At 35.0% G+C, this 15138-nt stretch overlaps 1 protein-coding gene across 2 annotated transcripts in view; it reads right to left on the reverse strand.

Moving 5' to 3' along the window:
- Nucleotides 1-15138, reverse strand: part of FGF12 (fibroblast growth factor 12) — a 514517-nt gene that overhangs the window by 168445 nt on the left and 330934 nt on the right. For both annotated transcript variants that reach the window (XM_045539944.1, XM_045539942.1), the window contains exon 2: nucleotides 12658-12768. In XM_045539944.1, coding sequence (XP_045395900.1) covers nucleotides 12658-12768 — 111 coding nt within the window. The remainder of the gene's footprint in view (nucleotides 1-12657; nucleotides 12769-15138) is intronic.

Genomic DNA, 15138 nt, shown 5'->3' on the forward strand with positions numbered 1-15138 from the left:
TAAAGTAAACCACCATAATGTTTTATAACTAAACCGTATTCCCTTCTTAATGCTTTTTAAAAGTGTTGTCAATAGAAGGAAGAGGTATGATTTAAGGAAATGTTGATTATGCTTTGGGAAATATTAACCAGAAAAGAGAAATTGGGGATCCAGTGTAGACTGGATAAAGGTATTAACTCTGGAACTATTAATAAACTTGCTGAGTTCAAATCTTGGGTCTATCATTTAATATCTGTGTGGCCATGGGCTAATTATCTAAATTTCCTGTGCCTCAGTTTATTCATCTTGTACTAAACACTTAGAAAGTATTCAATAAACATTAGCTATTATTAAATATTATCTGATATGTCCCAAACTCATAAATTAAGAAATAATGCTTAGCACACAGGTGACCATTTTATTTTCCAAATCCCTCATTGCAAATACATAATTTTCATTTATACTTCATGGTAGCATGACCTGGAAAATACAAGTCCACATGAGCATACAATTATGATTTATCCCTTATTTAGCTGGTGGCTATAAACTGAATGCTTAATCAAACCAGCCATATATAACAAACGCCACTGCCATTAATTAAGAATATGAAATTCCAAATATAAAGCCATCCTCATATAGCCATCTAATCTTTGACAAAGCAGACAAAAACATACTCTGGGGAAAAGAATCCTTATTCAATAAACAGTGCTGGGAAAACTGGATAGCCACATGTAGAAGAATGAAACAGGACCCATAGCTTTCACCTCTCACAAAAATCAAATCATGGTGGATAACAGACTTAAACCTTAGGTGTGACACTATTAGAATTCTAGAAGAAAATGTAGGAAAGACTCTTACAGACATTGGCCTAGGCAAAGCATTTATAAAGAAGACCCCTAAGGCAATCACAGCAACAACAAAAATAAATAAATGGGACCTGATTAAATTAAAAAGCTTCTGCACAGCCAAAGAAACAGTCACAAGAGTAAACAGACAACCTACAGAATGAGAAAAAAATTTCGCGTACTACACATCAGACAAAGGACTGATAACAAGAATCTATTTAGAACTCAGGAAAATTAGTAAGAAAAAATCGAACAACCCTATCAAAAAGTGGGCAAAGGACATGAATAGAAATTTTTCAAAAGAAGATATAAAAATGGCTAACAAACATATGAAAAAATGTTCAACATCTCTAATCATCAGGGAAATGCAAATCAAAACCACAATGAGATACCACTTAACCCCAGTGAGAATGGCCTTTATCAAAAAGTCCCAAAACAATACATGTTGGAGTGGATGCAGAGAGACAGGAACACTCATACACTGCTGGTGGAACTGCAAACTAGTGCAACCCCTGTGGAAAGCAATACGGAGACACCTTAAACAGATTCAAGTAGACCTACCATTCGATCCAGCAATCCCATTATTGGGCATCTACCCAAAAGAACAAAAGACATTCTATGACAAAGACACTTGCATTCGAATGTTTACAGCAGCACAATTCACAATTGCAAAGATGTGGAAACAGCCCAAATGACCATCAATTCATGAATGGATTAGTAAAATGTGGTATATGTATACCATGGAGTATTACTCAGCTATAAGAAATAACGGTGATATAGAATCCCTTTTTTCTCCTGGAGAGAGTTGGAACCCATTCTGTTAAGTGAAGTATCCCAAGAATGGAAAAACAAGCACCACATGTACTCACCAGCAAATTAGTTTCTCTGATCATCACCTAAGTGCACATTTGGGAATAACACCAATTGGGTATCAGACTGAGGTGGGGGGTGGGAGGAGGGGATGGGTGTATACCTACATGATGAGTGTGATGTGCACTGTCTGGGGAATGGACATGCTTGAAGCTCTGACTCGGGGGGATGCGGGGGGCATGGGCAATATATATAACCTGAACTTTTGTACCCCCATAATAAGCTGAAATAAAAAATAAAGAAAGAAAGAAAGAAAGAATATGGGCAAATCCATACATCCTCACAAACAGTAACTTATGTAGAGGAAGTAGCACAGGATATAGATAATAATAAAATTGAATTCTACTTATTAAACTTTGAGCAAATCAACTCACATTTCAGAGCCTCAAAATCAGGTAATGAATTCCAGGAGTTGTTTTTTGGTTTTTTTTTTAAATAATCTCTAATTCTAACTCATTGAAACTCTAATATCCCTTTCCATTACTTCAAGGAACCACATCCCCCCCCACTTTATTTTCTTATTCGTAAAACACCTGAGTGTATATTTTCTTTTTCCAGCAAAATAAGCTTAAATTTAGACTGCTGGTCCTAGATAAAAAATAAAAGCAATGGCTCCCTCTCAAATGCACCATTTACATACTTTTAGAAAATGATGTCTCTGTAATTACACCATGAATATATATTCATATAACACTTTGAAAATATATGTAACACTGTTTAAAAGTGTCTTATTTTTCTATCATTGCTATAGAGTTCCCTTTTCCAGACTAAGCATACTCAATTTTCTTCCTATTTTCATAATGGAAAATAACTTCCTTATCCGTCCCTTGAATTCTCTTAAATTATCTGTCATTCATTCTCAAAACAAAATGCAAGCATGATCCAATTTCCATTATTCTTCAAGATGGGTGTTGTCACACAAAAGTACATTCATTTTTGATGGGGTTGTTCTGTGAATTCACTTTCATTCATTTATTCAACAAATACTGAATACCTAACATGCGCCAGGTACCATTCTAGGTGCCAGAGATACAACAGTGCAAAATGCAGACAAAGCTCTTCACCCTGTGGAGATCACATTCTAATTAAGTCTTTCAATTTAATTGGTAGCCTGATTGTACCATTGTTATTATAGTATCAATTAACCCATCCATATTCATTATTAAGTCCTTACCCGTTATTAAGACTTTATTACAGGCCAACACAGAGATAAAGCAGGCATAGTCAATACCCTCAAGGAATTCATAACCTAAAGAAAGTAAATAAGTCACACATATAATAGATGCATACAGATGAAACAGCATAAAATTTTAAGAGATGTACAGTTCAGAAGAAAAAGCAGGAATTATAGTTACAGAAATCAGAAAAAGGTTTCAAAGACAAAAGGCAACCAATCTTGCTTTTAGAGGGTGGCATAATTACTGAAAGAAATAACATAAGCAAGTACAGAATGAAGAATGTGTGGTATAGATAGGGAACTTTTTAGTGGCAAAGAGAGATAATAAAATAAGTATACTAGATAGTGGTAAAGGTTCTGGAGAAAAAAACAAAATTCAACTAGCCAAGAGAGTCTGAAATATTGAGGATAGGAATTAAAATTTACATAGATGAGCTAGAAAAGATCTCCCTGAGAAAAGGCCTCCCTTTTGCGTAGGGTATGAAGAAGATGAGGGAGGAGGCTATTTAGATACCTGAAAGAAGAAGATTCCAGGATGTGGGGAGAGCTGGCACAATACCTTCAAGCAGGATCATGGTTGGTGTGATTGAGGAACACAAGGAGACCAGGCGAAGGAAGGAGGAGAGAAAACAATAGGCAACAGGTGGGGTTATATAAAATTTTATTGATCATAGGTAAAAAGGTCATTGGCTTTTACTCTTAATGGTGTGTGAAGAAAGGGATTGAGCAGAGAAGTGAGTTTGTCTCACTTTATGTTTTAACTGGGTCGCTCTGACTGCTGTGTGGAAAATAGGCTGAACTGAAGAGCCCAGTTAGGAAGCTCTTGCAAAAGTCCACACAGAGAGGAGAGTAGCATGGACTAGGCAGGGGCAAGAAGGGTATTTAGAAGTGGTAGAAATCTGCACTTATACTGAAAGTAGAGGTGAATTCACTATTGTTTAAAAATTCCACGCAAAAATTATTGAACTGTATTCTCTTACAATCTTGCCCTTTTTTGTAATGTGTTTAAAAGAAAAAAGTTTCAAGTTTTTCAAAGGTAAAAAACAAGTACCATTGTCAATGTACAGGCTTGCAAAATTTCAGATCTGTCAGGGACTTTGGAGTTCATTTTTTCCAAACACTTCATTTTACAGAGTAGAAAACCAAGGTTCATTCTTGAAAGGGAAATGAGAAGGAAAAAAAAAAAAAAGAAAGACAACCAAGGAACAGAAAGTTTGTGTGACTTAAATAATATCACTCAGCTAATTAGAGAAAGAATCGGGACAGGAAGGGTAACTAGCAGCCCAAGCTACTTTGTCCCACAATTGGTGATATTTAACTGGTTTATACTGTTCCTTTAAGCTGTGTTCAGTTATTTTGATTTCACAAACACTGAGTGAAAGCTACAGGAATTCCAAACTGAAAAGTCCTCCTCTTAGGAGGAAAATGGGGGAGAAAAGTAGATGTTGTATCCATTAATTGAATACACTCATTTTCCTCCCTAAAGTGTGCCAGCTAAATGAAACACATTCGTAGCCCTTGGGACCTTGGAAAATGTGTATTGCTGTGGAGGCAGAAAGGCAAATAAAGAAGTCATACTCTATTAGGAAAAACACATATGCAGATAAGGAACCACAGTATAATGTGATTTGTGCAGCTGTAAATGTATGCCTAAGGCTCAAATGCAGTAGAGTGAAGTGACTGATTAATGTGGGGTTTTGTTGCGGGGGGGCAGGCAGCAATTGAGGGGGATCCCTAGAGAACGCCTCACACAGACAAAGGAGGTAAGGATTCAGGAGGGTTCTGAAGGCTGGGAGTGGCTTACCAGGTGGACAAGCTTGGTGAAGACATTCCAAGCAAAAGCAGTTAGCATGTGTAAAAGCTTTAAGACATAAAACTATGTTGTATATACGGGTTTTTTTGTAGTCCCCCAAACTTGTTTGAGCCCTACCCAATCATTGGAGCTCAGGAGTTCGAAACCAGCCCGAGCAAGAGCGAGACCCCGTCTCTATTAAAAATAGAAAGAAATTATATGGACGGTTAAAATATATATAGAAAAATTAGCCGGGCATGGTGGCACATGCCTGTAGTCCCAGCTACTTGGGAGGCTGAGGCAGAGGATCGCTTGAGCCCAGGAGTTTGAGGTTGCTGTGAGCTAGGCTGATGCCAGAGCACTCTAGCCCCAGCACCAGAGTGAGACTCTGTCTCAAAAAAAAAAAAAAGTAACAGATTCCACACATGTTTAAGATACTACAAAGTTTGAATTTCAGCACCTGTAGACCTCTGCTTTCCCTGTTAAATTAGGAGGCAGATACCCATAGAACTAGGTAGAACAGCCCCAGATCAGAGATTGCCTTCATTAGCAAAAGCGAGTACTCCAATCCTGGGGGCAGAGGAAGACTTACCAGTTGTACCTGCTGCAGTGCATCAGAATTATCTGGAGGGCTTGCCAAAACAGATTGCTGGGCCCCAGCCCCACAGCTTCTGATTCAGCATATCTGGGGTGGTCCTGGAAAATGTGTACTTTTAACAAGTTCCTAGGTGACATTGATGCTGCTGGTCTAGGGACTACACATTTTGGTGAACCACTGACTTGAAGTACTGTTCCATACCCTCCAGTATAAACACCTTCAGAGAAACAAAAGCTGCCATTGCTAAGAAGTCTGCTTCTGTTGAAATGGCCACTGTCTATGAGCTCCTTGCAAACTGGCCTGTCTCACTCCTGCTGATGAGATTAAAAACAAGAGCAGATGACATTTATCATGAATTACTGTTTAAAGCACTTTCATGAATCAAGCCATTTCATCCGTACAACATCCCTATGATCTAAATACTATTACTCTCATTTAATAAATGAGGAAATTAAGACACAAAGAAAAATATAATAACTAAACCGAAGGCACAGAATCTCAAGTCAGATAGCCTGGATTCAGATTCTGGCTCTATTATTTATGTGTGTGATTCTCCAGATTTTTATCACACCTTGAGAATATCATGCAGGGATTTGTAAAATGAAGATTTTCTGCCTGCTGGCAACATACCCTTCAGAACAAACAAGTGGTACTTATGGAAATGGAAGCTGTCAATCAGTTTTTCTGAGCACACATTTAGTTCTATATGAGAAGTAAACAAAAGGCTAACAAAACCTTAGAGATTCTCTGTTCTCATTTTGTACAATCTGAGTTTGTATAAATCTAAGAAAGCTTATGTGACTTGCCCAAGGCCAAAGCACTAGTCACCTCACAGAGCCAAAAATAGACCAAAGACAACCCCAGTCCTCAGCTCTTTCTAGGAATACACTTGGTTAAGTAGCTACAATAAGATCTTTCCACTATGTATTCTGCCTATAAATATGCCCATACGTAGTCACAGAGCAGCTAGGTAAGATTACAGAAAACACTGAAGGTGTTATCCCCTTATGATCTTATGGGAGGGAGTAAACATTCAAGGAAACAATTAGTTCTCATTCAATCTTTCCACACATATTATTTGAAGACATTGTCTTTAAAATTAAAACAAATTCAACAAAAACGTAAATTTCTAACAAATGCCTGACAAAAATGTCCATAACTGGTCTTCTAGATATCAAAATCAAAATGAAACATTTTTCCTTTATTAAAAATATCAAATAAAGTGACTATGAATAAAGTAAAGCATTCACAAGCTAAGGCTGAAGATTAATGTTGCTCTTGGAAAGATATGCCACTGTAAGAGTGACAGTATTCCACGTACCCAAGTATACCTCAAGATGATGCAAACAACCTTGCTTACAGAAAATAAGCAGGATAAGGCAGGCATTTCTTTTTTTTTCTTCAACCAAACTTATAGGTGTAATTTCATACATACAAATTCATGGCATATTTTTAAAATATAAATGACAGAAGAAAATAATAACCCTATAATGAGATATGGCATAGTCCTCACTCTCCCATGAGTACTATATAAATGTGCATACTTGAGTCAGTAAAACAGATGAATTTCTTGGCCAGAAAGACCCCTTGTTAGGGAGAAAGAACATTTTTTTATAATTCTTTGCAGTACCTGTAATAAGAAACACAAGATTTCATTCATAACTTCCCCCAACTAACCATTTGGATCATGTTTAGCAATACAAGCTTCTGCTGACTTTGGCTGTGTCTATATACTTGTGGCTGGTGGTATCAAAACATCATATGTTTGGTATTGTATAGAAAACATAGCTCGATGACTAAATTTTTACATTTCCAATTGAATTTCTGAAAATCAGACACAGATCATTTTGAAATATGTTCCTCTATCCTGAACTCACAATCAATTTCATACATTAATGCAACATGAATAAATTGTATTTGCAACTGATAGAAATATAAAATATTATAAATTTATAATGAAAGAATCTCAAAAATAAATTTCAGATTAATTAGATATGAAATACCAAAAAATGAAAAACAAAAGCAAAACATATGAGACTGTGTTTTTGATAATCTTGGAATGACTAAAGCCTTTTTAAATTGGAAAGAAAAGTTGAGAGTATAATAAAATAAAAAAGAATAAAGTATGGCAAAAAAATTTGAAGATAACGAAATAAGCAAAAAAAGGTAATTCATAAAACAACTTATTTTTAAATACAAATTTCCTACAAATAAAAAACAGACTTCCATAGAATCAGATATAAGCAGACATTTCATAGAAAAAGAAGTGCAGATCGCCCTTATAACACATAAACAAGTACTCAACCTAACTCAGAAAGAAAAATTAAAATTTACATTCTAAGGTAACAAAGAACCGAAAGTTTGATAACAGACAGTGTTGACTAGAAGATAAGGAAACAGACACTCTCAGTGTAAATTTGTACAATGGGGAGCAAATAGATGTTATCTTTAGAAATTAAAAAAGCACATACTCATGATGGAACAATTCTACTTCTAAGCCACCACCATATAAATATATTTGCACACATGAAAAATGACTTATATACAAGGCTATTCTTTACAGCATTGTTTATATTAGCAAAATATTGGAAAGAAGTGAAATATCCATCAATGGGAAATTAGGTATTTAAATTATTCTATTTAAATATGTATTAATATGCAAAATCTTACACATATACATTTTAAGTTAATAAAAGATGCTGAAATAGAAAGGTAGATGTAGTAAATATAGATCAATGGATGGAGTATTGTGTATGTGGATAAATGCATACACTGTATCTGGACAAATACCAAGAATGTGGCCAGGTGATGGGTGGGGGTAGAGAGAAAAAAAATTGTTTTTGACTGTATCAGTGACTTCCAGCCAAAGAATACCAGAAACACATCTATTGTTGAACGAAGTTGGGTTTAATGATTTGCATCAGGGAGGAAAAATACACACTGTCGCAGAAACTGGGGTGTCTTAGTAAGAGGGTATATAAGAAAAGACTTGTAAGATTTGACTGTGTTTTAAGTGATTTTAGGAAGGACTCAAAGAAATCTGCATTTTCCCCAGATTGAATGCTCTAAGGAGGTGGGTGTCATTCTTTAACTAATATCTTAATAATTCTTATCTAAAAGGCAAGAAGAACAGAGCAAGATTAAAGCTGTGTTTGATAAAGCAGCAGTGGCCACTCATAACATAGGACAGAGAAATATTTGATCATTTTGTAGTTTAGATATTTTTTTTTTTTGTCTGTGTTCAGATATGATTACAAAGTGGTCTTGCTTTTACCTTGACTCATCACGGCATAGTGGCCTCAATTGATTGTGTGTGCTGCGAAAGTGCCTATATTAGACAGAGGACACCAAGGCTTACTAGGAGTGCCAAGCCAGTTTCCTGGCTGTCAGGGATTGTTTTGCTCCTTCTAAACTGTATACCCTTTTGTGTCTTTACAATTTTGTACCATGAACTTATCTATTCAAAATCATTTTTAGAAGAATTTCAGGACTGAAGGAATTTAAAAGTCACTGTGTCCTGAAACTGTCCCCATCACCACCCTGCTTCCCACTCCTACACCAATGGGGTTTTTTTGTGAACCTCTCCCCTCACTTCAAGTGGCAGTACAGTATCTGCTTGAGTATCTCCAGTTTCACCATTGTACTAACTTGTCAGGCAGCCCGTTCCATAGTCAAATAGGTCTTAATATTATTTTGTTCAGAAGAAAAAGAGAACAATGCATTTGGTTATGATGTCCCCATTGTTTTCTCCCCAGTATTTTTGACCTCTTCAAATGTATCTTCTCCTATCATAACTTGTAACTCGTGGAACAGAAATAATCAGCTTTTTAATTTTATGTAAAATATTCCTATTAATACCCTCCAAACTGCTATTGTCATTTTTGTTCCAGTGTTCCAACAGAGTTTTGCATTTTTTGTTATCATTACATTTGCAGAGATTCTTATCTGTTACTGCCGACAAACTCATTTGTGTTTGTACTCAATTACATGTAATTAGTCTATTTTCATGAACAAAAGAACAGGTGTCTTTATCAATTCTATGCGAGATATTATGGTAAGGTTGGTTGGACCTAATGATGTCTAGTGAACCAAGCAACACATTTCTGACAGATGCTCATAGTAACAAGATTCTTTTTTCAAACAATCAACTGCTTTTACTCCAACCCACACAAAGTGGAGAAAGAAAGACATTTTAACAACTTAAAGGCCTATAATTTTTCTATAAAAAACATGAGTAGAATTTAAATTCCCTCTCTGATATTTTTACCCCTAATCTCCACTCAGAAAAAGTATATATAAAATTATTTCTTTTTATTTGAAATTTTTTATTAAAATATGGGGGAGGAGTGTGAGAAGTACATTAGTTGAAAACCTGATTAAATTTGAATAAAGACTATAGCTCAGTAAATAGTATTGTACCAGTGTTAATTTTCTGGTTTTGATAATTATAGTATTGTTATGTAAAATGATACCATTAGAGGAAGCTGAGTGAAGAGTATAAAGGAGCTTACTATATTACTTTGTAATTTTTCTAGAGTCTAAATGATTTCAAAAGAAAAAGTTAAAAAATATGTAGGCAGGCAGAAGTATTTGAGCCAATGACCTAGGAAAAGTTTTGCACATATTCACAAGGAGACATTCATCCATGCATTCATTCATTCAATTTGTATTGAATATTTCCTATGTATGTATCTAGGTTCTAAAGGTACATGAAGGATCAAAACAAAATCTCTTCACTTGTGGAATTTACATTCTCCTGGGGAAGAAGATCAAAAGTAAACAAATAAACAGCAACAATACATATTTCAGATGGTCTTGGGAGCTATAAATATAAATAAAGCAGGGTATCAGAATAATAGTACATAGGTGAGAAGTATAATTTTTTAAAGGATGGTCAAGGAAGGCCTCTTCAACATCTCTAAGAAAGATGTTAGCAGCACTGTTTGGGATTGCCTTAAAATAGAAATAATAATTATTCACCAAAAGGAGAATGGATAAACATATTCGAGTATATTCATACAGTGGAATATTTTACAAAAATAAATTAAATAAGGCAAGTATTATATATTACCATATACATACCTCACAACCATAGCACTGAGGGTTAAAGTATATAAAAGATATATATGACACTGCTCTCACTTATAAAAGGTTAAAAAATATGCAAAACAATATTATATGAATGCATATATATATATATATAGCAAAAAATTTTTAATTACATGGAAATGAGAAATGTCAAACTCAGGACAGTTTTATGTCTGGGAAAAAAGGAAAGCAAGACTTCATCAGAGAGATCACACAAGGGGTTCAAATGTACTGATGTTCTTAATTAATTTTTAAGTTGATAGTGGGTATCCAGATGAGTTTATATTACTCTTTACATTTTGAACTTCTAAGCCATTTTATTAACAATGTATTTAAAAGTATGTGAGTAGTTTATCTTAATAAAAAAAATAGGTAGCTTAAATTTGTGAGTTAATACAGTTTCTAAAAGCCCATCTTTGACAGAATATATCACCCTTGGTGTGTGCGTGTATGTGTGTGTATATGTATGTGGTATGCATAATGCCATTATGCTGATATATGTATGTACATGTGTATAAGTGTATATATGTATATGTGGGTGTAGATTTACACTAGCGGTTGACCCAGCATCAGCAGAGCAAACACTTTAATTATTTTTCTACAAACAGTGAAGGGAGGATTTGTGTTAGTTTGACCTCACACTTGCACTCCCACCCTTTCTACTCTTGACCCATGAAAATGTCATACATCTGCAGAATCGTTGGCTGGGTTAAGGTAGCATTTTGTAGAACTGTGTATGGCCATTTGGGGATTGACTCTATCTTCATCAATTTATAATTTTTCAATCTTTTTTTTATATCGGATGGATGTTGCTGACGAAGGATATTGATATCATCATCATCTCCAGCCACTTCATTTCATAAAGAAACTGAGATCTAGAATTAGCAGAGGTAAGTGACACAACTAAGCAATTATCTGATTCTTTCCATCTGTACTTGTAGCTTCACTAAATCTACATTTAGTACAGATGCAATAATGAAAATCCTACATGGAGAGAAAAGCATCCTCATTCTTCTGTACTGAGCTGAAAACTTGAATCATTTACAGAATGCATTCACACAAACACAAACCAACAATGCAAACCACAATAAGCCAATCAACTACTTTGTAAAAAACTGAGAGCAAGAAAACTGGGATGAAATTCTTCATAATAAGATCTTTTCTTTATTGTAAATCATATTTTGTAATGTGTAATATTAAGTGAACAAAGAATAATTTAGAGGGGTCGACAAGAGCACCTTCACACATTGGGGATTTTTAATATTTCTTTAAATCTTCTTATTAATTTAAAAGATTAATGAGATATCAGCCTTCCTAGATTATATTACACAGTTTGGTAGAATGTCGGTCTGATAAAAGAATCACATCCATCAGAATCACAACTTAATTGGACACATTTAATGAGTACTTACTGTGTGTTCAACACTAAAGATCTAGCAGTGAATACATACAAACTTTAGGAAACAATATGGCATCCTACTTAGTTTTAGAATAACATGAATTTGCCTTGAGGTATCTGTATATGATTATGCAGAAGTTGAAATATATGAGAGATACCATTTTTGCCTCTGAAGCTTGTATTTGAAATGTTTCTAAAATGCAAATACACTCCATCAAAACTTGATGATTGCATTTAGTTATTGAACTCATCAACTCAAATTTAAATTAGATAAAAACTGGGAACATTGTTATTAATCTTTTAATACTCAGTACTTTTATTTCAAAAAATTATTTTAAAAATTCTGTTTCAGGTCTACCAGTCTTCATTTGTATTATTATTATTATATATACTGTAAAACATAATCATATTTAAATATATTTTTCTTTCAAAATTAGCAATTTTGTCCTTAATCAAAATAAAATAACATATGATATACATATGCATATATGCAATGTTCATCTTTAGAAGTAATTTTTGTCTTCCAGAAATTATGTTCTGAGAATTATTATAACCTGTTCATTTTTTGGTTCAAGGATTTAAATACCATTTTGTGCTGGAAGATCTGCATTGTTCCTATGAGGGATTATCATTATCCTGACTAAAAACACTTCCATGGGAGCATATCCTTGTCTACTGACCAACTGGAACTCCGTCAAGCCTCCTGCCTACCTTCTCTTTTTAGTACATGACCTCTCTGCCATACTGCCTCTTTGCTGTATGGAATCATAGCAAGAAGGATAAAAGAAAAAACACTACTTACGAAGAGTTAAAAGTTCAAAAGATAGCCTGGCCATGCTTTAAAATATAAGATACACTGAGATATACATTTGATTTAGAATCAGATTGCAAGAAGTTAATGTTTCTTACTGTAGTCGCTGTTTTCGTCCTTGGTCCCGTCAATGGTACCATCTGGGTGCATCTGCAGGAAATATCCCTGCTGGCTGAATAACCTTGTCACAATTCCTTTCAGCTGGGGTTCTGCAAAACAAAATGAAATAATTATTCAAATTTTTATTTTGTTTATAAATATGCACACTTGCAAATTGTTAAAACCATTCTGTAAGTAAACGCATAAATGCTAATGGATTAAATATTGAAATAAGTATTTGGGAGTGGGGTATTGCAGTAACATATCTCTACTTATTTTTTTCCTTCTAGAGGCAGAGGCTTAACACTTTGCAGCAATAAACCAAATGTAAATAAGTAAAAGCTACTCATGATTAAGAAAATACAGAGGTGTGCTTAAAAAGTTAATTATTTCCCTCCCTGTGCATCTGGTGACTGACGGCAAGACATCATCAAGATTATAGTCCCATTCCAGAATCACTGTTTAGGCCAAAATGCCACTGTAATTCCCAAGCTTCCTGCAGCCATAATCAGGTCCTTGAAGACTTCTATTGCTGCGGTGTGTCAGCTATCCATCAGAAACCCCTGAATTTTAAAATTCTGATCCAGTTCAACCAGAAAGAATAGCTTGGATGAGAACCACAGGCAAAAGCAAAACCCCCATGGCCATGAGATGTCACTGGAAAGTATGTGAAAATGCAGATTTCATCTTCACTAAATACTTCAGCAGAAAGAAGCCCAGTACTACAAAGGCCATTTTTCCAGTATAAAAATAATAATAATAAAAACAAACATCAAGTCATACATATTTCTCTAAGTATTTCAAACTAAAAGCAGTTCTCAACTTTTAAAAACTCTCCACTCACAAATACCACCAAACTAACCTTTGTATGCCACATTTCAATTTTTTTACATCAGCTTAAATAAATATTTAAAGCTTTCACCTTGTGGTGGGGGCTGCCAGCAACAATCTAATTTCCACAGTATCTCCATCTTTTGTCTCTGTTGTTGAGAAAAAATTAACTATTCTAGTGCATTTGTAGCCCTAATTATTTCATTAAAATGAGGAGAAAAAGAAAAAAAATGCTGCTTCTAGTGATAAAAATTAAAGCAAAGATGGAAATCATGATTGTTGAAATAGCAACATGGTATCCTGAGAAGTACAATCACTTTATTCTTCATCCATTTATTCAATCAATATTTACCAAGAATCTCTTTCTTCTGCCAGGGAATAAACTGGGTACTATGTGTTAAGGTGAACACATTTATTGATGTTTAGATCTAAAAGAGCTTTCCAGTTGAACATCTGATATGCTTAATTCTTTGGAAATGGGCCTATTCCCTATAACATATGTCTACGCTTGGACTTTGCACATCTGATTTCATCACACTTATTTGAGAAAATGGGGCAATGCCTCTATCAACACATCTTCTTCAACGTAGTCCTAAGAAGCAAAAGAGATGTCAAGAAAACTGGGAATGAGGAAGCACAGTAATGACAAAAGAACTGAACTGAAAGTTAGGCATCCTGATTAACAGCTTTGTATTCTCTTCATAAGTTAAGTACATTCAATTTATTTAATTTGCAGGTCTTAATTTCCTCATCAATAATATCTGAAAATTAAATTAAATAAATGATCTTTAGGCCTCTCCTATGAGTTTCCATTCCCTTGAGCAGATTAGAACCCTCTGGCCTAAGCGATGGTGGAAATATAGGAAAGGATTCATCTTCAGTGCATTTTCTCCATGGACTCATCCAATCCCACCTGCTAGGGATGTGTCAGAGAAACACGCAGCTAGCTAACCTTCCTGCGAACAGCATTCTGTGTGCCTCTGCCAGGAGGCTCCCTGGCTGACAGGCAGCTTCTGATGTGGCACTCTCAGCTCTAGATGTGGAGTCAGAAGACCCAGCTTTGAACCACAAATATATGCCCCTGAGCAAGGCAGTTAATACCTGAGCCTCAGATTTTGTGTCTGTATAATGAGAAAAAATAATTCCAACCTTCACTGTAATAGTTGAGAATTTCAAGTGAATAAGAATGTGACAGTATGAACTAGAAGATCCCATAAAAATCTAAGTCCTAATTAAAATCTAATGTTTCCACTGTGAAAATCAAGGAAACGGTGTAAGTGAGGTAAATGGAAGATTCTGAGAACAGACTCTACTTCCTGGTTTCTGTTTTAGTAAAATATTAATTGAGCTTGTAAAACCACTGGCGTAAACAGTGGGCTAAAAGTAGGCGATAGAAAGTGATAGAAGAAAGGAAAGGGATAACTGTCTTATAATTCATATTTTATGTCTAATAAGCTTGATACGGTCACTTTAAGAAGTTATGCTTTCATTAGCAATGAGATGCATGGCAGCTTAGTCATTAAAGCCTGCAAATGATTGTTTGTTTTCTTCATGCTCCTCTTTCTGTATCTGTAATTAAACACTTCTTTTGCCATGGTGAAACCATCCCCCTGCTGGAGCCCTGGGAATTCAAGTTAGGAACTCCCGTT

This window comes from Lemur catta, chromosome 1, assembly GCF_020740605.2.
Source record: "Lemur catta isolate mLemCat1 chromosome 1, mLemCat1.pri, whole genome shotgun sequence".
Taxonomy (NCBI): Eukaryota; Metazoa; Chordata; class Mammalia; order Primates; family Lemuridae; genus Lemur; species Lemur catta.